The sequence below is a fragment of the Phodopus roborovskii genome, unplaced genomic scaffold (assembly GCF_943737965.1).
Source record: "Phodopus roborovskii unplaced genomic scaffold, PHOROB, whole genome shotgun sequence".
Classification (NCBI taxonomy): Eukaryota; Metazoa; Chordata; class Mammalia; order Rodentia; family Cricetidae; genus Phodopus; species Phodopus roborovskii.
The window spans coordinates 7,141,916-7,162,500 of NW_026126461.1; the positions used below are offsets into that span (position 1 = coordinate 7,141,916).

At 49.7% G+C, this 20,585-nt stretch overlaps 1 protein-coding gene across 3 annotated transcripts in view; it reads left to right on the forward strand.

The window, feature by feature from the left end:
* The first annotated feature begins 1,700 nt into the window (after window positions 1-1,700).
* The window catches only part of D2hgdh (D-2-hydroxyglutarate dehydrogenase), a 23,007-nt gene continuing 4,122 nt past the window's right edge, over window positions 1,701-20,585 (forward strand). The window contains exons 1-8 of one of the 3 annotated variants that reach the window (XM_051190851.1): window positions 1,701-1,794; window positions 3,084-3,422; window positions 7,603-7,660; window positions 8,210-8,349; window positions 9,075-9,268; window positions 11,546-11,714; window positions 13,899-14,042; window positions 16,213-16,355. In XM_051190851.1, the coding sequence (XP_051046808.1) occupies window positions 3,092-3,422; window positions 7,603-7,660; window positions 8,210-8,349; window positions 9,075-9,268; window positions 11,546-11,714; window positions 13,899-14,042; window positions 16,213-16,355 (1,179 nt within the window). In that variant the 5' untranslated portion in view covers window positions 1,701-1,794; window positions 3,084-3,091. Of the gene's footprint in view, window positions 1,795-3,078; window positions 3,423-7,602; window positions 7,661-8,209; window positions 8,350-9,074; window positions 9,269-11,545; window positions 11,715-13,898; window positions 14,043-16,212; window positions 16,356-20,585 lie in introns of those variants that run through there. The other 2 variants (XM_051190850.1, XM_051190852.1) reach the window with 2 other exon arrangements.

The following is a 20,585-nucleotide window of genomic DNA, read 5'->3' on the forward strand; positions in this document are numbered from 1 at the left end:
CTGGCCTTGAATTCACAGAGATCCACCTGCCTCTGCCTCCCGAGTGCTGGGATTAAATGTGTGTGCCACCATGCCTGTCATCAGCCTGCTTTTTTATAGAACCCAGAACCACCAGGACAGGGATGGTACCTCCCACAGTGGACTGGGTTCTCCCCCATCTATCACTACTGAAGAAAATGTCTGGGGCTGGAGAGAGATGGCTCAGAGGTTAAGAGCACTGGCTTGCTCTTCCAGAGGTCCTGAGTTCAATTTCCAGCAACCACATGGTTTCTCACAGCCATCTGTAATGGGATCTGGTGCCCTCTTCTGGCCTGCAGGCATACATGCAGGCGGAACACTGTATACATAATCAATCTTAAAAACAAAACAAAACACATAAAAAAATCTTATGGGGGTGTTTTCTTAACTGAGGTTCCTTCCTTTCAGATAACCCTAGCTTGTGTCAAGTTGACATAGAACTATCTAGTACACTGGCATTCTTTTTTGTTTCTTTTTTGGAGACAGGGTCTCTCTGTGTAGCTTTGGAGGCTGTCCTGGAACTCACTAAGTAGACCAGGCTGGCCTCAAACTCACAGAGAACCGCTTGCCTGTGCCTCCTGAGTGCTGGGGTTAAAGGCGTGCGCCAACACTGCCTGGCTACACTGACATTTTTGATGACTGCCAATTACCCTTAGTGGCCTATGGAGTCTAGGCAGGGCCTAGTAGAAGCTTCTGGAATGTCCTTCTAACCAGTATAGGGATCAAAATGCAGCTGTGACTTGGACCTGGGCAATGCCAAGGTGATGCACTGACCATGTCCCAGTCCGATAACCCTGGAAGGATGGACAGACCTGGGGGAGTGTCCTACCAAAGGCACAGCTGCAGTTGCATGCACCCTCTCCCAGCACACAGCATGCAGCTATGACCCCTAAACGCTGCATTCTTTTATCCAGTTTGCAAGGACTGCCTGGATGCCTTGGCTTTTACTTGGCAAAATTAACACTATCCTTCTAGTCTTGCCTCAGCCGCAGGAGGGACAGAGACCTAAAGTATCTGGTACAGAACTCTAAATTATCTTAACATCTTACAGAACGTACTTTCGGGGCTTGTCCCGCCGTGATGACAAATGGAAGTGGGTATGCTGGGAGAAGTGACAGCTCCTGGGACTGTCCCAGGAAACCCGGAGATGAGCCCTGTTTCAGATACCTGCTACTGTCGGGCCTAGGAGGTCGGGAATGTTCTGTAGAGCTGGACTGGCCTCTGTGGCACCCACAGATAAGTCCCAGCCCTGGGCCTTTACTTTGAGGGCTGGGCTTTCCGAATGGATCAGTGACCTCTGGTGAGATGGAAGCCCGGGGGAGAGGGAGGAAGAGGTTAGAGATCCATAGGGGCGATCGAGGTCCCTGGGGAAGAGAGGAGCTCCTAAAGGTGACAGTGGCTCCTGGGCAAGGAGCCACAGAGCGATGAAGGAGTGGGCACTTAGCTTTTGCGGCTAGTCGGATGGACCACGAAGGGGAAAGTTGGGAAAAGCGCTCGGAATAGGGAGTGATGGGACATCCTCTGCGTGGAGTCGGATTCTGGTTAAAGTAGAACAGTCTCCACTTTGGGATCAGGGGTCCTCATGTTGAGTCAGTAGGAGCTCACCGCCTAAGGGCTGAGAAGGCGGGGTCAGAGCGGAAGGGCGGGGTCGGGGAGGGGCGATACACATGCGCAGTCTCTCGCCCCGCCCCCTCTGGTCGAGGCCTACGGCGGTGCAGGGGTGGGAACCTGGGTGCGGGTGCGCGCACAGTGTTTTGCACTCGGACGGACGCTAGGGTGCGTAGTGGGCCGGCTGCAGTTCCTGGGTGGTGGGAGTTGGTGTCTGGGTCTGTGCAGCCGGGGCTGTGGCCTGGTGTCAAGTGGTTTCACAGATCGGGAGCGGGAGCGAGCCGGGTCTGCCCGCGGCCGGCGGTGCCAGCCTGTGCGCAGCGTTCCCACCCCCAGCATTCCCAGGCCGCCTTGGCTAGGAATGCAAATAGCTCGTCCTCCCTGACGTCTCAGCACATGGCACATGCGCATGCCATGGTGTGTTTTTCCGTCTCAGGTAAGGCGGAAGCAGCGGCCAAGTGGGGCCTTCAATTGGAAGGTGGCGTTTTTTGTTTGTTTTTTTTTTTTTTTTTTTTTTTTTTTTGTTGATAGCTACCTGTGTGAGCTACCCTTCCCTCCTGGGCCAGTGTGCACCGTCACAGGTCACTTCCCTTCCCTCCAAGACATTTTTGCTTGTTACCCAGGCTTTTTAAAACTTGTGGCAAAGTATACGTAAAATTGAAAAATTTGTCTTTCATCTCTGTTTGGGCGCATAATTCCGTGATACCTTCCCTTTTTGTGCCTTAAAACCCAGTCTGGAAAAAACGGTTGCTGTTTGCAAAAGTTAAAATACAACACCCAGTAGAGAATGCACCACTAACAAGTGTATATACTCAGTGAATTCACAGGACTGTTATACCGGGTGAAACAGACCCGAACCCTTCTAAGTACCTCACCCTCTGTGTACTGCAGCCTGATACCGCTTTCCTTGTCTTCTTTCTATTTTATTTCTTTATTATTATTTCTTTATTCTATTTTTGACACAGGGTTTCTCTGTGTAGCTTTGGAGCCTGTCCTGGAACTCTCTCTGTAGACCAGGCTGGCCTCGAACTCACAGAGGTCCTCCTGCCTCTGCCTCCTGAGTGCTGGGATTAAAGGCATGTGCCACCACCACCTGGCTTTCCTGGCTTTCTAGTGCCAAGCCCTCCTGTCCATCTAGGCTAGTGGTTCTCAACCTTCCTAATGCTGTGGACCTTTAATACAGTTCCTCTTGTTGTGGTGACCCCCAACCACAGAATTATTTCATTGTTACTTTGTAACTCTAATTTTGCTACGCTGTGAATTGCAATGTAAGTACTGATGTGCAGGATATCTGATATGTGACCGGAAAGGGGTCATGACCTGCAGCTTGAGAACCGCTGTAGGCAATGGGTCTGTGATTTTAGATGTGGTACAGAGGCCATTGTGGGGCTCTCCCATGACTTCATTGCTCATGAGTTGCAAGTTCAATCTATATTTACTTATTTATTTAAGGACAGGAGCAGTTATGCTCCATTTGGTGTCTAGATGTTCTGCAAGGCTCTTCTGGGCATCTCCACGGTGGAGGAGGACCTACACTCAGGGAGCCTCATTGAGGTTGAAGTGGCTGGGTTGCCCTCACCATAGGTGCAGCCCCTTGGCTTGCAGAGAGTACTCCTCTGCCTCTGGTAGCCCTGAGGTGATGCTGACCCCTGAGCGATACCCTGTGCAACGCCTGCCATTTTCTACTGTGTCCGAGGAGGACGTGGCTGCCTTTGAATGCATCATACCTGGCAGAGTTGTCACAGATCCAGAGCAACTGGAGGCATGCAATGTGGACTGGCTGAGGAGCGTCCGGGGTGAGTCGGCCTGGGCAGTGGAGCAGGAGATCAAGGTGCAGAAACCCGGAGGGGGACAGTGTGGGTGAGGGAGTGGCCGTCACTGAGAGTATGCCCTACATGCCCTGGAAGACCCTCTCCAGGCCTTCTGAGAGTAGAACTGGCAGATTGGAAAGCAGAGCAGTCCTCGGCTGAAGTGAGAGCTGGTGCCACCTGGCCTTGCTCAGCTCTCAGGCAGATTTCACCCCCTCTCAGTTCTGGAGGCCCAGGCTCCAAAGTTGGGTGTGTCCTCAGCAGCCTCTAGGGGAGGGTCCTTCCTGCCACTCCCAATGTCTGGTGACCCGGGTGCTCCTGGTAGCATCCCTCTCCAGCTTCAGCTTCTGTCTTTGCCTTGCCTCAGTCCTTCCTTGGTCCTCTTTTGGCTAAAAAAAAAAAAAAAAAAAAAAAACAAAAAACAAAAAACCAAAAAAAAAAAAAAAAAAAAAAAAAAAAAAAGGATTTATGAGCTGGACAGTGGTGGCTCACACCTTTAATCCCAGCACAGAGGCAGAGGCAGGCGGATCTCGGAGTTCCTGGTCTACAGGGTGAGTTCTGGTGCAGCCAGGGCTACACAGAGAAAACCTGTCTTGAAAAAAACAAAAAGAACAGATTTATTTTTATTTGTGTGTGTGCGTGTGTGAGTGTGTGAGTGAGAGAGAGAGAGAGAGAGAGAGAGAGAAGCAGTTCTAAGTCATCTGATGTGGCTGCTGGAAATCAAACAGGTTGTCTGAAAAAGCAGTCAGTGCTGTTAATGGCGGAGCCCTCTCTGCAGGCCTCCTCTTCTGTCTTACGGACACCTTGTCTTGTCAGTGTATTTAGTGTCCACGTAGTCCAGGATGATCTTAACTGGAGACAGCAAACAAACAAGTTCTCTCTCTTTCTCTCTCTCTCTCTGTGTGTACGTGTGTGTGTGTGTGTGTGTGTGTGAGAGAGAGAGAGAGAGAGAGAGAGAGAGAGAGAGAGAGAGAGAGTGGGTTTGTGCACATGAATGCAATCCACGTGGAACCCAGAAGAAGGCAGTTGGGAACAGCCAAGAGTGGGTTCTGGGAACCAAACTCTAGTACTCTGTACTGCTCTTACTTCCCAGCCATCTCCAGCACTCAACGTTAGCTCTTAATTTTCCTGGCAGGAGCTTATGGCTCAGCGGTTCAATTCCCGGCACACACATGGGTGTCAGTAACTCCAGTTCCAGAGGATCTGACAGCTCCACACAGACATACATGCAGGCAAAACACTAATAGGCATGAAATAAAAATACATTTTAAAAATTAGGAAATGTTTATTTACATAGTAAGCCATTCCTCTAGGTTGCAGGGTTAACACTTTATCTTTGTGGGGTCCATGTGTCTAATAGGGAGGGGTACATGACTGGCTCTTGCTCTTGCTGTTGTTACCTGTTGCATGATTGGTGCTGTCGGTCTCCTTCTCATCCTCCTGCCCGTTTCCATTGCTCAGTAGCCCAGGCCGAGTGGGAACTACGTCTCATTTTCTCTTCTGAAGTGATTCCATCCTACTTGAAAACACAGCATGACGTCTTGCTGTAAAGAGATGTACTCTGTGACAACATCCAGAGAATAATGCATTTGACAGGAAATGGGTGCACTTGGGTGCCAGGCAGGCTGGCCCAATACTGCATGGATGTTCTCTTGCTGGAAAGCCCCGATCAAAATTGAGACATCACAGGTTCCAGAGGGATTGGAAAGAATTACCTCTCGGTGTGTTTGTGAGATATAGAGGAACAACAGCAGGGCTGAGTGGACAATGGAACCCTGCATCTCTGTTTCCTGGGAAGAAAGGGGCACAGGAGAGCAGTCCTCTGGGGAAACGGAGTTTGCGTTTGTACAGATAGATGCAGCATTGGGCTGAGTGACAGGCCAATCTGGAGTCTAGCATTGGGGCCCCTAGGTCCCAAGACCATTAGTGGAGAAGAGGAATCAGCAAAAGAGACAGGGAAAGCAAGGCCAAGGGACAGCAGGGAGCCACGGGAGTGTGGTGCAGAGCCAGTGGAGAAAGGCTCATGAAGGGCACAGATTGCTACACGTGGCTACTGATTAGGGCAGGTGATTGAGCTGGTGCCGTCAGTGAACTTGACTCGGAGCTGTGGACACCATCGGTGACCTTGGGGGAAGACAGAAGCACAGCTGGAGCGGACTCCAGGCAGCAGGAGGGACAGTCCTCTCGGGTGTCTCCTGGGAGGGTACACCATCACCCAGGGGCTGGAGAAGTGAGGGTGTTTATAGGCGCCTAGGCCACAGGTTTGTTTTCATTTTTCTGTTTTCAGATGAGAGAATTTTAGCTGGTTTGCGGAGCTGATAGGGATAATGGGGAAAGGTGGGTAGAAAGGGAGGAAGGGGAAGGCAATGGGCAGGAGTGGTGGACTATATGTACGTGAGCTGCACAGGTGTAGAGCCCAGGTAGCAAGCAGATTGCCTGCAGTAGCCGGAGGAAGTGTGGGTGCTAGTGGGTGTGGAGGTGAGGTGAGTAGAAGTCTGGAAGTGTGTTGGCAGCCATGGACAAGCATAAACTATGGACATGACTGTGTATCCTGTTTATAACAATAGGCAGCAAGTCAGGTTTGTCCCCAGTATGAGTGAATGCTGATGAGTTCACCAGGAAGAAAGCTAGGGAGGAGCAGGGGCAATGGGCAGCCAGGCTTGAGGTGGGTGAGATGGTGATATGATGGTGAGATGGTGGTGAGATGATGGTGAGATGGTGAGGTGATGGTGAAATGATGAGATGATGGTGAGATGATGGTGAGATGATGGTGAGATGATGGTGAGATAATGGTGAGATGATGGTGAGACCATGGTGAGACGATGGTGAGATGGTGAGATGATGGTGAGATGATGGTGAGATGATGGTGAGATGGTGGTGAGATGGTGAGGTGATGGTGAGATGATGGTGAGATGGTGGTGAGATGATGGTGAGATGGTGAGGTGATGGTGATACGATGGTGAGATGATGGTGAGATGGTGAGGTGATGGTGAAATGATGAGATGATGGTGAGATGATGATGAGATGATGAGATGATGGTGAGATGATGGTGAGATGATGGTGAGATGGTGGTGAGATGATGAGATGATGGTGAGACGATGGTGAGATGATGGTGAGATGGTGAGGTGATGTTGAGATGATGGTGAGATGGTGAGATGATGAGATGATGATGAGATGATGGTGAGATGATGGTGAGATAGTGGTGAGATAGTGGTGAGATGATGAGATGATGGTGAGATGGTGAGATGATGGTGAGACGATGGTGAGATGATAGTGAGATGATGAGATGATGGTGAGATGGTGAGATAATGGTGAGATGATGAGATGATGGTGAGATGATGATGAGATGATGGTGAGATGATGGTGAGATGATGGTGAGATGATGGTGAGATGATGAGACGATGGTGAGATGGTGGTGAGATGGTGGTGAGATGGTGGTGAGACGATGGTGAGATGGTGAGATGATGGTGAGATGATGGTGAGACGATGGTGAGACGATGGTGAGATGGTTGATGGCCTTTTGGAGGTGTCCTACTTAGGGTTACTATTGCTGAGATGAAACTGGTACCAAAGAAGCTTGGGGAGGGAAGGATGTGTTTGGCTTGTGCTTCCATATCACTGCTCATCACTGAAGGCGTCAGGACAGGAAGGCACCCAGGGTGGGGATCTGGAGGCAGGAGCTAATGCAGGGGTCATGGAGGATGCTGCTTACTGGCTTGTTTCCATGGCTTGCTCAGCCTCCTTTCCTATAGGACCCAGGACCAGCAGCCCAGGGATCACACTACCCATCAATTACTAATTAAGACTGATTAAGAAAACACCTTACAGCTGGAGGGGTTTTCTCACTTGAGGTTCCCTCCTTTCAGATCTAGCAACTAACCAGGACAGGGGGGTTATCAGGGAGAGGTACCTGGAGAGAGACTGGAGCAAAGACAGTGCCTACACACTATTTTTTGTTTTTAAAGACAAGGGTTTCTCTGTCTGACAGCCCTAGCTGATCTGGAACTCACTCTGTAGACCAAGGTGGCCTTGAACTCAGAGTTCACCTACCTTTGCCTCCTGAGTGCTGGGATTAAAGGTGTGCACCACCCTTCGCCTGTTGAAAGGAAGGATTGTGACTGAGCCACATCCCTCCATGTGGGCTGACAAGTCTATTTTCTTGTCACAGGCAGTAGTAAAGTGTTGCTGAGGCCCCAGACCTCTGAGGAAGTGTCCCAGATTCTTAGGTAAGAGAAATACCCTTCATTCTTAGGTGAGGCGATGTCTGCAGGGAAACAATGCCTTCTGACACCACGGGTCATATTAATAGCTTTCCAATAGAAGGTTCCTGTAGCTTGATGCTCATGGGCAAGGGCATCCCTTTCTCCAGCTCTCTATCTGCAAGAGTCCTGGCTGGAGCATGCTTCCCAGGCACAGCCTAGAGGCCGGTGGTCCAGGCTCAGAACTCAGCAGTGGGATTAGAGGGGGTAGGGTGGTGGAGGTACAGATTGTGTGGCTGACTCTTATGAACACTGTGAGAGGGCTCTTCCCCTCTCACCCCTCTTCCCCATGCCCCAGAGACCCTGTCAGTCTCCCTTCCTCTGTGGACAGTATTGGAGTAGACTCTCCCTTGAATTCTTCTCAGGGCATTGGGGGAAGAGCCCCCATTGCAGGAAGGCCTAGAAAGGAGATCAGGTCCGGGAGACAGGTGTCAGCTTGGTAGCCTGTCCTTCGGCAATGGCTTGGTCATCTGGGCATGGGGATGCTGGCTTGATGTCTATACTGTGTTTGTATAGGCATTGCTGTAAGAGGAACTTGGCTGTGAACCCACAGGGAGGGAACACTGGCATGGTGGGGGGCAGTGTCCCCGTCTTTGATGAAGTCATCCTGTCCACTGCCCTCATGAATAAAGTCATCAGCTTTCATGATGTATCCGGTAAGCTTGTGTGTCTGTGTGCTCTGAACTCCTCTGTCCTTCCTAATGCCAGAAGAGCTTGTCTGCCTGTCTGCTGTCCTCTTTAGCCTGGGACTGTGCTTACTTAGGCTAGCAAATGTGTTCATGTGTATGTGTGTGTGTGTTGGGCTGGGGGGGGGGAGGGGAACCAGGTCCTGGCTGGGACGGAACTGGCAGCTGCATCAGGGCCATCTTCTGTGTGCTGTAAGTCACTGGGTGGCTCACACTGTGGGCATGTCACACAAGTCTCATTTGCATCCAGACTTTGCATGGCGGCTTGTCCTGGATGTATAAGGCCAGGCAGTGATACCAGAGAAGGGGTTTTCATAGCCTTCTATACCGAGGCTGGCTGGGTTGCTTTTCATCACCAAAAAGGTATCTAAACATGTAACTAGGGAGCCCAGGGCTCCCCAGGCTGAGGTCACTGCTATGTAACAATCCTATCTTCTACTCCATCCCCTGAATTGTACTAGAACTTTTCTTCTTCATTTTTGCCTTCCTAATTTTTCTTGTTCTATATTGTAATTACAAAGGACCAAGCCGTTTTTTTTTTTTGCTTTGTTTTTCTGTTTAGCAGAAAGACATCCTTCTTCCTTGGTGTCTGAGGAGGACACTCTTTCTGGGAGGTTCTTAACCTACAGAGGAGTTTGGGGTTTCTCAGCAGTGAGTGTTCCAGAAGTTGTTGGTAACTCAGTTGCTCTTTGTAGGGATTCTGGTCTGCCAGGCGGGCTGTGTGCTGGAGGAGCTCAGTCGCTATGTGCAGGAGCGAGACTTCATCATGCCTCTGGACTTGGGAGCAAAGGGCAGCTGCCACATGGGGGGTAACGTGGCAACCAATGCCGGTGGTCTGCGCTTTCTGCGATATGGCTCACTTCGAGGGACTGTCCTGGGCCTGGAAGTGGTGAGCTGGGTTCCAACGGTGCCAGGCCTGCCCTGGGGATGTCCTAGCTCCAGTTTGAGGCTGTTGTCTTGGCAGTGGTACAGGACGTGGGGCTATATTGGTGTGTATGTATCGATTCAGGCTCAGGGACCCTGTTGTAATGGTTCCTGGCTCTGGGTGCCTCAGGGACATGTGGAGTCCACATAAGGACACTTTACGCAGGCAGTGACATTCTCCTTGTACCAGACTTTCAGGAATTGGAGAATGAGGAAGGAGAGCTAAGGCCAACTTGGTATGGAGTCACACCCCTGACAGCTTATCTCCTGGACCATGAGTTCCCTCCCGAAGCCTTGCTGTGTTAGTAGTACCTTTTGCACTGCCGTGTTAAAATAACTGACAAGGGTGGTAAAGGGAGCAGGGGTTTATTTTGACTCAGTTTGAAAGGATGCAGTCCATCACAGTGGGCAGAGGGGGTGGCAGGAATGTGAGCGAGCTGGCTACATTGTGTCAGGAAGCACCAAGAGATGAAATCTGGTGCTCACCATTCTAACCAAGCTGGGGCTTGTTGCTGTCTGCATTCAAGGTGGGTTTTTCTCTCAGCTGAATATTTATGGAAACACCACATAGACACCACAGGCCCAGTGCCTCCATGGTAATTTAAATTTAAAAATCAATCTCCTTGTGTATGTCAGAGAGAAAGAGAGGAGAGAGAGACAGAGAGACAGAAAGACAGAGACAGAGAGAGACAGAGAGCACCAGAGTGTCTTCTACCATACTTCACCTTGTTTTCTGAAATAGTCTCCTATTGAACTCAGAGCTCACCAACTGGCTAGACTGGTTGACCAGTGAACCTCCTATCTCTGCCTCCCAGTGCTGGGATTATAGCACAAATAGCCTTCTCATTGATTGATTGATTGAGTGATTGATTGATTGAGTGATTGATTGATTGAGTGATTGATTGATTGAGTTGGGGTTTTGCTGTGTCACGCTGGCTGGCCTGAAACTCTCTGTAGATCAGGCTGACCTCAGACTCACAGAGGTCAACCTGCTTCGACCTCCTGAATGCTGGGATTAAAGACATGTGCTACTGTGTCTGACTCTCCATATTTAGTGTGTGTGTGTGTGTGTGTGTGTGTGTGTGTGTGTGCGCGCACATACCACAGCACATATGTGGAGGCCAGGGGACGGCTCGTGGGAGTTGGGTCTCTATGTCTGCCATGTAGATTATATGTAGATTATGGGGATTGATCTGGGTTGTCAGGCTTAGTGGCAGGTACCCTTACCCCTGAGCCATCTCACAAGCTCTAGACCCAGTTTTTTTCATGGGTGCTGGAAATTGGAACTCAAGCTCTCTGCTTATGCGGCATTTTGTCCCACTGAGTGATCTCGGCAGCTCCTGATCTTCTATTGGTAAAGTTGACAGTGAAGACTAACTTACTTTTCCCATCGGCTGGGGGCTTCTAATTAGGGGCAGAGCTTCTGTCTTACTTACCCAAGTGACCGGGGCAAATAGAAAGCCATGCTTTGTCCAGTGCGGCACAATGTCCTAGTAGTTTTGCTTTCCGGGTGGTTGCCAGCTACTGTTACTATTTTTCTGTACTTGCTTGACATAGTAGCCAGCAGGTCTCAGGTAGAATTGTAATATGGGACCCAGCAATGCCTTAACGACCTCGACCTCGGGCCTCAGGTGTGGGGGCCCTCAGGGCAGGCGGTTCATCCCTCCCAGCGGGCAGGCACATCTCGTTCATCCCTCCCAGCGGGCAGGCACATTTCCGCGGTACATCCCTCCCAGCGGGCTCCTTGTCCTTCCGGGGGCTTTCTTGCCTCTTAGGTGTGAGCCCCGCCCGCAAGCTGTGTCTCTGCTCTCCTAGCTCTGGAGGCTTCTCTCTCAGATGTTTCCTGCCCGCTGCAGCTCAGTTCCTGCGTCCTTATCTGTGTTCCCCATACTCTTCCTAGCCGTGTGTCTCTCGTGCTCCAGCTGTGCGTCCCTGTCCGTCCAGCTGTGTCCCCCTGTGTAGTCTTCGACAGACAACGAACTTCTTGGCTTAAGATGAGGTTGGGGGGTGTCTTGCTCCAGCTGGGGAGAAGCATTGTCCCTTTAGTCTGATTAATTCACTCCAGGTTCTGTTCTTTCCCAGGGTTCATCTTGAAGTAAATGGGGGTGGGGTGGGTAGAGAGGCAGAGGGTTTATGGCTGGCTACCCTTTCTTTTGGGGGGGGGTGTTTGGAGCTGGGCCAGCATCCCCAGAGAAGGGAAGGGTGACAGATGCCGGAACGCCTGTCTCTTTCCTCTTGCCAGGTACTTGCTGATGGGACCATCCTGAACTGCCTGACCTCCCTGAGGAAGGATAACACAGGCTATGACCTGAAGCAGCTGTTCATTGGCTCAGAGGGGACGCTGGGGGTCATCACTGCTGTGTCCATCCTGTGCCCACCCAGGCCCAAGGCTGTGAATGTGGCTTTCCTCGGTAGGCCCCCTCAGCCTTCTTCCGAGCCAGCTAGGGGAGAGTGGGCAGCTGCTCTGGCACGCGGGCATGAACTTGGAATGAGACACTGGTCCTCGCCTCTCTGCTTCCTGTCTGGAGACATGGGCCCGGCTCTCCAGGTGTCAGCGTAGCTTGAAACAGAAGCGATGGCCTGTTTCCCGTCAGGACACCTTCGTTCCAACACAGCCGAGGCTCTCTTCTTGTCCCACTGTGCCTGGATTTCAGAAGTGTGTCGTGTGATTCTGAGAAACAGTGGCAGAGTGGCAATTGCTATGGGGCAGTTGCTGTCTTTTCTCACTCACTCTGGCTCTCCACAGTTGGCTGTAGCAACTCCATGCATAGGACTCTCACACCATTCTGACGGCCTTTTCTGTGCGGCGAACGCGAGTCGTCTGTGGTCTGCCTTTGCTGCCTGTGGCTCGTGTTCTTAGTCTACCTTCGTTTTTTTAAATATTTATTTTTATTTTGTGTGTATCAGCGTCTCCCTGCAGGTATGTCTGTGCATCACATATATACATGGAGCCCACAGACGCCAGGACAGGGCGCCAGATCCCCTGGAACTGGAGTTACTGATGAGTGTGAGGTGCCGTGTGGGTGCCGGGAATTGAACCCAGGTCCTTTGCAAGAGCATCAAGTGCTCTTAACCACTGAGCCATCTCTTCTTGAGGATTGTTTGTCTAGCTTCTGCCTGAAGCTGACTCATTCGGTTGAGCTGAGTGAGTTCTGGAGGAAGATAGGCAGGCTTGACCCACCAAATCCTACCAGAGGAGGCTGGAGGTCTTACGGTCTTTTCTGTTATTGGTTCTTTTGATGTCCTTTTATCTATTTATTTATTTTATTTGTGTAGATATGTGCACATATACATGTGCGTGGGGTACACATTTATGTGTGTACTTGTGGAGTCCAGACAGGTAATGTTTCATTTTGTTTCTTGAGATAAGATTTTTCATTGCCCTGGTAACTGTTGATTAGACTAAGCCGGCCGGCCAGTGAGCCAGAGGTCCACCTGCCTCCATTTCCTCAGGGCGGGAATTCCAGGTGTATGCCATCATGGCTTTTCTTCTCTCTCTCTCTTTTTAAGCACATATGTTGTTTTACCTGCATGTACGTTGTTATGCCTGCATGCATGTCTGCACTGTGTGTGTGCAGTGCCAATGGAGACCAGAAGAAGGAGTCAGATTCCCTAGAACTAGGGTTATAGAGGGAACTGAACCCCGGCCCTTTGGAAAAGCAGCCAATGCTCTTAACCTCTGAGCCACCTCTCTAGCCCGATGCTTGACTTTTCATGTGGGTGTCAAGGATGAGGGTCAGGTCCTTCTGTTTGTCAGCCAGCTCATTACCACAGACTGGGCCATTTCCCCAGGGCCAACTTTCTATCTTTTTAAAGTCACAACATTGCTTATGGGCCGTTTCTTTAACTCTTCATCTGTCTGCTGAATCAGACATTTCCCAACCCCGTGTTCTCTGTAAATGCCTCTAAGATCATTTCTTGCAGTGGAGGACCTGGTTTCTCACAGTGTCTTGTCTGTGTGTTGTGAGCTACCTTGGGTTGTAAGCAGAGCCTTGTTCTCAGTTCTTGGTTTGGCCTAGGGTAAGGGTGGTTTCTTCTTGGAAGAAGTTGTATTACTTTTGCTAGGTGGTCCTGGGTCTTCTAAAGTCCAGGAATGTCACCTCCTACCACAGGGCTGCTGATTATCTGTCTGTGGATATTCTTAGTTCTCTTCTGCGTCTATACTTGGGAGGCAGCTACTCTGGGGCTGTGCTGTGGCTCCTGGCCCTGTAGCCCTGCAGAGATCTCAGGTGTCCATAGATAAGTGTCCAGTGAATTTCTGATACCAACTTAGACCTTAGTGCTGATGGGCGAGTGAAATGACCCACTTCTGATGACTCTTGGCTCTGGCCCCATGTTTACAGACTTGGCCAGGATGTGTCTCTCTGATTCCTTTTGGCATTCTGGGTGCTCTGTGGCAGTTCAGACATGGTGTCAGATCTCGAGACCTTGAGTGAACGTGCAGGCTGAGCTGTGGAGTGTTCCTGTAGTCATTCCACCTGCTGGGCTGGGTTGATGTGGCTTCTGAGAAGGGGTGACCTGGCCAGGTGATGGGTGAGGCCCTGCGTCCCGTGTCCTTCACTCTGCCGTGCCTGATGCTCGGTGTCCCATTGCAGGTTGCCCTGGGTTTGCTGAGGTTCTGCAGACATTCAGTACTTGCAAGGGGATGCTGGGAGAGATCCTGTCTGCGTTTGAATTTATGGACGCTGAATGCATGCATTTGGTTGGGCAGCACCTCCACCTGACCAACCCAGTACAAGGTACCTACCCCTGTGTGTGTTGGCAACACTGCCCTACTGCTTGGACACCATGGGACATGTTGGATGGCTCAGAAGTCCTGGCAATGGAGTGTCCCGGGGGTGGGGGGTGGGGGGGGTGGGGGGGTGGGGAAGGAGCACTGGGTGGCCATGGGTCATTGTGTATGAAAGCTCTGCTGTCTTTAACACTTTGTTCAGTCTACAGCAGGAGGAACTGTTGTTATTATAGAAGAAGCATTAATGTGGTGTTAAGGGGACAATGCCCCTCAGTAAATTAGTAATGCACATTTAATTTTTTGAAAGTTTAAACAGTAAGGTCTTGTGGTAGAAATTATGGCCTTTAGCATATAGTAGCCATGTCTGAGGTGATCATCTACCAATAGGTGGTTTCTCTGGGGGGTTCTGGAGCTTTGTAAGTGTTGTGGGATATTTGATTGCACTATGAAACTTTGAGACTGTGTAGTAAAATTAGCCTTGGATTGGGGGCAGGGCGGTTACTAGTTGACAAGAATTAGCCAGAGTGAGTACAGAGGACCCCGAAGACTGGTACAGAGGGGCCCAGGAGGGAGAAGGGAGGGACTTAGAGATTCATGGCTTCTCTGATCTAGTACATTTTCACCCCAACGTCTGTATTTATTGGTAAATGGAACAACTTAGATAAAAACAATATTCAAGAGCTGGGCATTGGTGGTGCATGCCTTTAATCCCAGCACTTGGGAGGCAGAGGCAGGTGGATATCTGTGAGTTCCAGGCCAGCCTGGTCTACAGAGCGAGTTTCAGGACAGGCTCCAAAGTACACCCTGTCTCGAAAAACCAAAAACCAAACCAAACCAAACCAAACCAAAAATTAATATGCAAGAGTAGACAAGGCAGGTGTGTTTACGTCATTGATCTAGGCTGTTCTTTCTGCTGAGAGCCCCGCAGTGATGGCGAGTCAGTGGCAAGGTATCCAGCAGCTGCTGCAAGACAAGAAGCAGGCAGCCAATAAGGTGGTCAAGGCCCACAAGAAAAAGAACTGGAGGCTGAAGCAGGCAGAGACTGAACAGTACCGCCTGCAGAGGGAGGAGTTCAAGGCCAGGGAAGCTGCAGCACTGGGGTCCCACGGCAGTTGTAGCAGTGATTTGTCCTCCCTAACTACTTCGAGCAGAACAGAGATGGAGTCCCGGCTGGCCTTTGTGTGTGACATCCGGCCAGAAATCCATGAACACTGCAGCATAGACGATGTGGGTTGGCACGGGAGACATCCTCACAGAGTGGGAAACCCTCCACAGAGCTCCAGTTCTGTTCTGGAAGGCCTTACATTATTTCTCTATGCTGTCGTAGATCCCTTCACTGTTTGAGAGTATCAAATCTAGTTCTTTGTACAACTTAGTAAGTCCCTGAAGTTTCATCTTTTTACCTTGTGTGTCTTTAAGGAGTATATGTTTCCTGCATGTGTGGGCAAGCAGGTATGTCTATTGACTTTTCCTTTATTAGTCTAGTAGGAAAAAAAAAAAAAAACAACAAACACAATTCTTTGTGCAAGCAGCAGGCGTCACTATTGATTTTTTCCTTTATTAGTCTAATAGAAAAAAAAAAAAAACAAGTTCTGAGAAGAAAGAAGGGGAGTAAATTGTTCCCTTTCAACTTTCTTAAAGGCCAGGGGTGTTAGCCATGAAAAAGTAGTAAATAGTGTTTGTAAGTCCTGTGAAGCAGAAGCCAGTCCATTCTGGATAATTTAGGACAGTGAATATGCTTGTTCAGACTGCTGTTAGTGTATCTTAACCCAAAGACTAGATGCCAGGGCTCAGGAACATTTTACATATTATTTGGTGTGCTTGTAACCATTTAAAAAAGAGCAGAGAAGCCAGCTCTTGGAGCCCGCCGTTGCTTTGCTGTGCCAGCCCTGTCCCTGAGGCTCTTGGGAGGTGTTCAGCTGGGCCCCGATACAAAGCTGAGAGTGAACAGGGTGAGGCATCAAGCAGAGGGCCCCCTTTGGTCTGTTTTCTCTGCCAGCAGAAACCTTACATTTAAACAGAGTGGAATTTAGCCTGCCTGCATGCGTGTACCCATAGGCCACCCCAGGCACCCAAAGAGCTGCTGCCTTTGCCTCGGGACCCAGAGTGCAGTGCTTCTAACTCTGGATGCCAGCAGGCGGGGCCGGGGCTTACACTACATCTCCCGCTCCTTGCAGAGAGTCCATTCTATGTCCTGGTTGAGACGTCAGGCTCCAGTGCAGGGCATGATGCTGAGAAGCTGACCAGTGTCCTGGAGCAGGTGCTGAACTCTGGCCTGGTGAGCGATGGCACGATGGCTACCGACCAGAAGAAAGTCCAGGTGACATAACAGTGCTCCCCACCTTCCTTTCCTCCTAGCTGCACAGCTAGCTAGGGTCTTCTCTGTCCAGCAGCGATCCATGCGGCGTGTGTAAAGCTGCAGCTGGCTTTGTAGTGCAGATGGAAAGCCTCTTTGTGGTGAAAAGTGTGTTCTTGCTATCTAGGTCATTTCACTACCATTAGCAATACACGCTTCCCCTCATTTCCCCCCAAGGCTACATGGTGAATAGATGTGCATGGCTGACTGTGTGCTGGCTGTAAGTCCCCCACAGACTTGTCTATAGAGTGTGGAGAGGCAAGAAGAACTGTAAGGGCCATGGAAGGCAAGCCTGAAGGCCTAAGAAGTCCTGGGGGAATAGGGTGCCTGAGGAACAGGCCTTACTGTACTGTCAGGAAGCCATTTGTCTTCTTGGGGGTGGGGGTGGGGGAGAGAGACAAAGGAACAGGAGGCATTTCTGTTTGGGAGCTGCTTATCACCTAAACTGGGAGTTTTATTTTCCTGGTGTCTGGTCCTGGTCCTGCTGTCTGCAGTATGGTGAGATGCCAGCAGAGGGCAGAGAGGCCTCAGGGAGCACCCCCCCCCCCCCCACACACACACAGTTGGTCCTTGATGAGAGGCAGAGAGAGGCAGAGGCAGCTCTGTGAGTTCAAACCCAGCCTGGTCTACAGAGCGAGTTCCAGGACAGGCTCCAAAGCAATACAAAGAAACCCTGTCTCAAAAAACCAAAAAGAAAAAAGGAAGAAATACATGGATTCCTAGAGACAGCCTGTTAGTTATTCCTATTTTTCTTTCTTTTTTTGCTTTTGTTTTGTTTTTTTTTTTTCGAGACAGGGTTTCTCTGTGGCTTTGGAACCTGTCCTGGAACTAGCTCTGTAGACCAGGTTGGTCTCGAACTCACAGAGATCTGCCTGCCTCAGCCTCCTGAGTGCTGGGACTAAAGGCGTGCACCACCACTATCCGGCTCTGATTGATAAATATATATATTTTATTGTATTTTAAAAGCTTTTTTCTTTTTGGCTTTCAAAATGGTTTCTCTGTGTAACTTTAGAGTCTGTCCTGGAACTCACTTTGTAGACCAGGCTGACCTTGAACTCAGAGATCCACCTGGGATCAAAGGTGTACACCACCACTGCCTGGCTAAAAGCTTTTTTCATATAGTTATGGTTGTTTTGTTAGTTGGTTGGCTTTTAGATTTTTTTTTTTTTGAGACAGATTCTGAGATAGCCTTAGCTGGCTTTGAACTTGTTGTAAAGCTGGGGCGATCTTGAACTTCTGATTCTCTGTCCTCCACTCCACGAGAGATTAGATGTGCTTCCAAGCCTGGTTTATGTGGTTCTGATGATCCAACCTAAGGCTTCATTTCATGTTGCTAGCTAAGAACCGTACCAGCTGATCTGTATACTAGCCCCACGGTTCATGTTTATTGAAGTATAGGTAATGACACTACTTCATGTCAAGGGTGTTCGGGGAATGTGGCAGCCCTTGTGGCCGATTTTATTCCGTGAGGCCGCCCTTCCACCGCAAATGGATTTTTGGGGCTGGTGGTGAACATGGTACTGTCCACCTACATTTGGCCTTAGCTTCCTCCTTCATCCTGATGTGGTAGGTTTCTGCCTGGTGGTAACTCTGCATTGGTTCCTGATGGCAGAGCTGCTCACTCTTGAGCCCTCAGGATCCTCATGTCCCCATCATTTCCCCGCTGGGTCCCCTTTGGGGGTTCCTAGCAAATGTCTGGGAGAGACAAGTGTCGCAGCATCCTGCTCGACACTTAACTGGGAATGAGGTCCTGGGGAGTCCCGAGTCCCCTGCCCTCTGCTCCTTTGTTTTTTCCTCCAGAAGTCCTGAGTTCTCTTTTTAAATTTATTAGTGTGTGTGCACGTGTACATGCGTATGTCCATGTGTGTACCTGTGTTATGGCATGTGTACAGAGTCCAGGGGACAACTTTGTGGAGTCATTTTTCTTCTTTGGCCATGTGGATTCTGGGTATTGAACTCGGGTTGCCAACCTTACACAGCAAGTGCCTTTACCTGCTGAGCCATCCTTCTGGGATTTTTTTTTTTGTTGTTGTTTTGTTTTTGTTTTTTTAAAAAAAACTATTACAGTTTGTGTTTTGGCAAATGTGTTGAGGTCAGGACAACTTTGGGAATTGGTTCTCGTATCTTACCTTAGGTTCTAGGCATTGAATGAAGCCATCCAGCTGGCCACAGCAAATGCTTTAACCCCAGCGCTGGCCTGTCCTAAGAAAGTGGGCCTTGTGTGGATCTAAAGACATCCTGAGTGTCATGTTTTGAGGAGACTGTTACATGACCTTTCCAGGAAGACAAAGAGATGTATGACTTCAGACAGGAGGATAAAGAGTCAAGTCTAGCCTGGCGAGATAAATGAATTTATTGGGATTATTTAGAGAAGCATGTCTGACTTGTGGGAAGTAAATGCCTCAGAAAGTCTGAATCTCTTGCCTACTAAAAGTCTACCTATGCAAACAAATTCAGTGTACTACTTAGCGTTGAAGCCTCGGGTGATTGTTAGCTCAGACAACATAGGAACAAACAAGAATCTGCCTTTGCTTTTTTCTTTTTTAAGATCTATTCATTTTTATTTTACATGCGTGTTTTGCCTGCGTGTGTGTGTGTGTGTGTGTGTGTGTGTGTGTGCACTACACACCTTGTGCCTGTAGAGGGTGCCAGATCTCCTGGAACACATATGGGTGGTTGAAAAGAACCAGGGTCCCCTACTGCAGTCCCAAATGCCCTTAACCACCGAGTCATCTCTCCAGCCACTGTCCTTGCTTTTACGAAGATTCAGTTGGTCTTCATTGTGACATTGTTAACCATATGGATTATATCTTACTCCTGTCTCCTCCCCGCTACCCGATCTCAGCACCTCTTTCTTCCCATGGGTCCCCTTCCTTGCCCCTAAGAGCTTCTCTTGTGTGTTCATGCCACATGTACATATGTATACATGTGTACATACAGTTAAATATAGATTCTACACATGAGAGGAAATGTTGACTGCGGCCTGGCACATAGAATAGCTAAATACTGGCTGATCTTGGTACAGAGGCCTCTGACTGCTTATGTGGACTGCTCCGGTCCTCACCCTGCTGGAGGCTCACGACAGACACCAAGCTCCACGTGTCCCTTAAGTCTTCCGACACACGCTGGGTGTCTCTGTGACTTATGAGGGCTAAGTACCCCGGTGACTGGGCTTCAGCAGTGACTTGGTGCTGAAGCTCGCACCGGTGCAGAGAATGCCCAGTCAGGCTTGCGTCACGAGACTCCCTGGAGGGGCAGCACAGGCAAGGGGCACAGGGCGATGCGACGGGAAGGTAGGAAGATACCGTCTAAGGCTTTTGTGGGAGAGTGTGCATGTTCTAGAGGTGGGGGAGGCTAGGACGGGGGCAGGCTGGGGATAGTACTCCTGGTGGCTGCAGGACAATAGGGAGCATCACAGTACAGTATCTACCACCTTCCTCCCAGAGCTGGATGTGTCTGCGGTGGGGATTGGCGAGTAGGCCGTGTGGGGGTCAGGTGCAGAGTGACCAGAACAGCTATAAAAGTTGGGGGAACCAAAACCAACCAACCACGCCTTTAATGCCAGCACTTGGGAGGCAGAGGCAGGGGGATCTCTGTGAGGTTGAGATCCACCTGGTCTACAGAGCGAGTTCTAAGACATGGAAAGAAAGTCGAGAGATTTGGGGAGATTTGGACTTTGACTGTAGCCTCAGTGTTGGGGAGAGGCTGTGGTTTTATTATTCAGGGTTAATCTGGCATGAAGTGACTCAGAAAAGGAGGAGGGTCTGTGGAGATGGCTCCGTCAGCAAGTTACTTGCTGTGCAAGTAGGATGGCTTGAATTTGATTTCTAGAATTCATGTAAAAAGTTGAGCATAAGGAATGTGCTTCTGATCAGAGAGGCGGAGACAAGCAAATCTCTGTGGCCTACTGGCTAGCTAGCCTAGCCTTGAGTTCCAGGCTGTTCAGAGACCCTTGAGGGCATTTGAGGATGCTTTCTGAAGAACGATGCTCAGGGTCGTCCTCACACCTTCACATGTAGTACATACACTCACACACATACACACACATACACATACACACATACATACATACACTCACACACATACACACATACATACACACATACACACAGATACATACATACATACATACACACACACATACACACACACATACACACACATACACACAGATACATACATACATACACACAT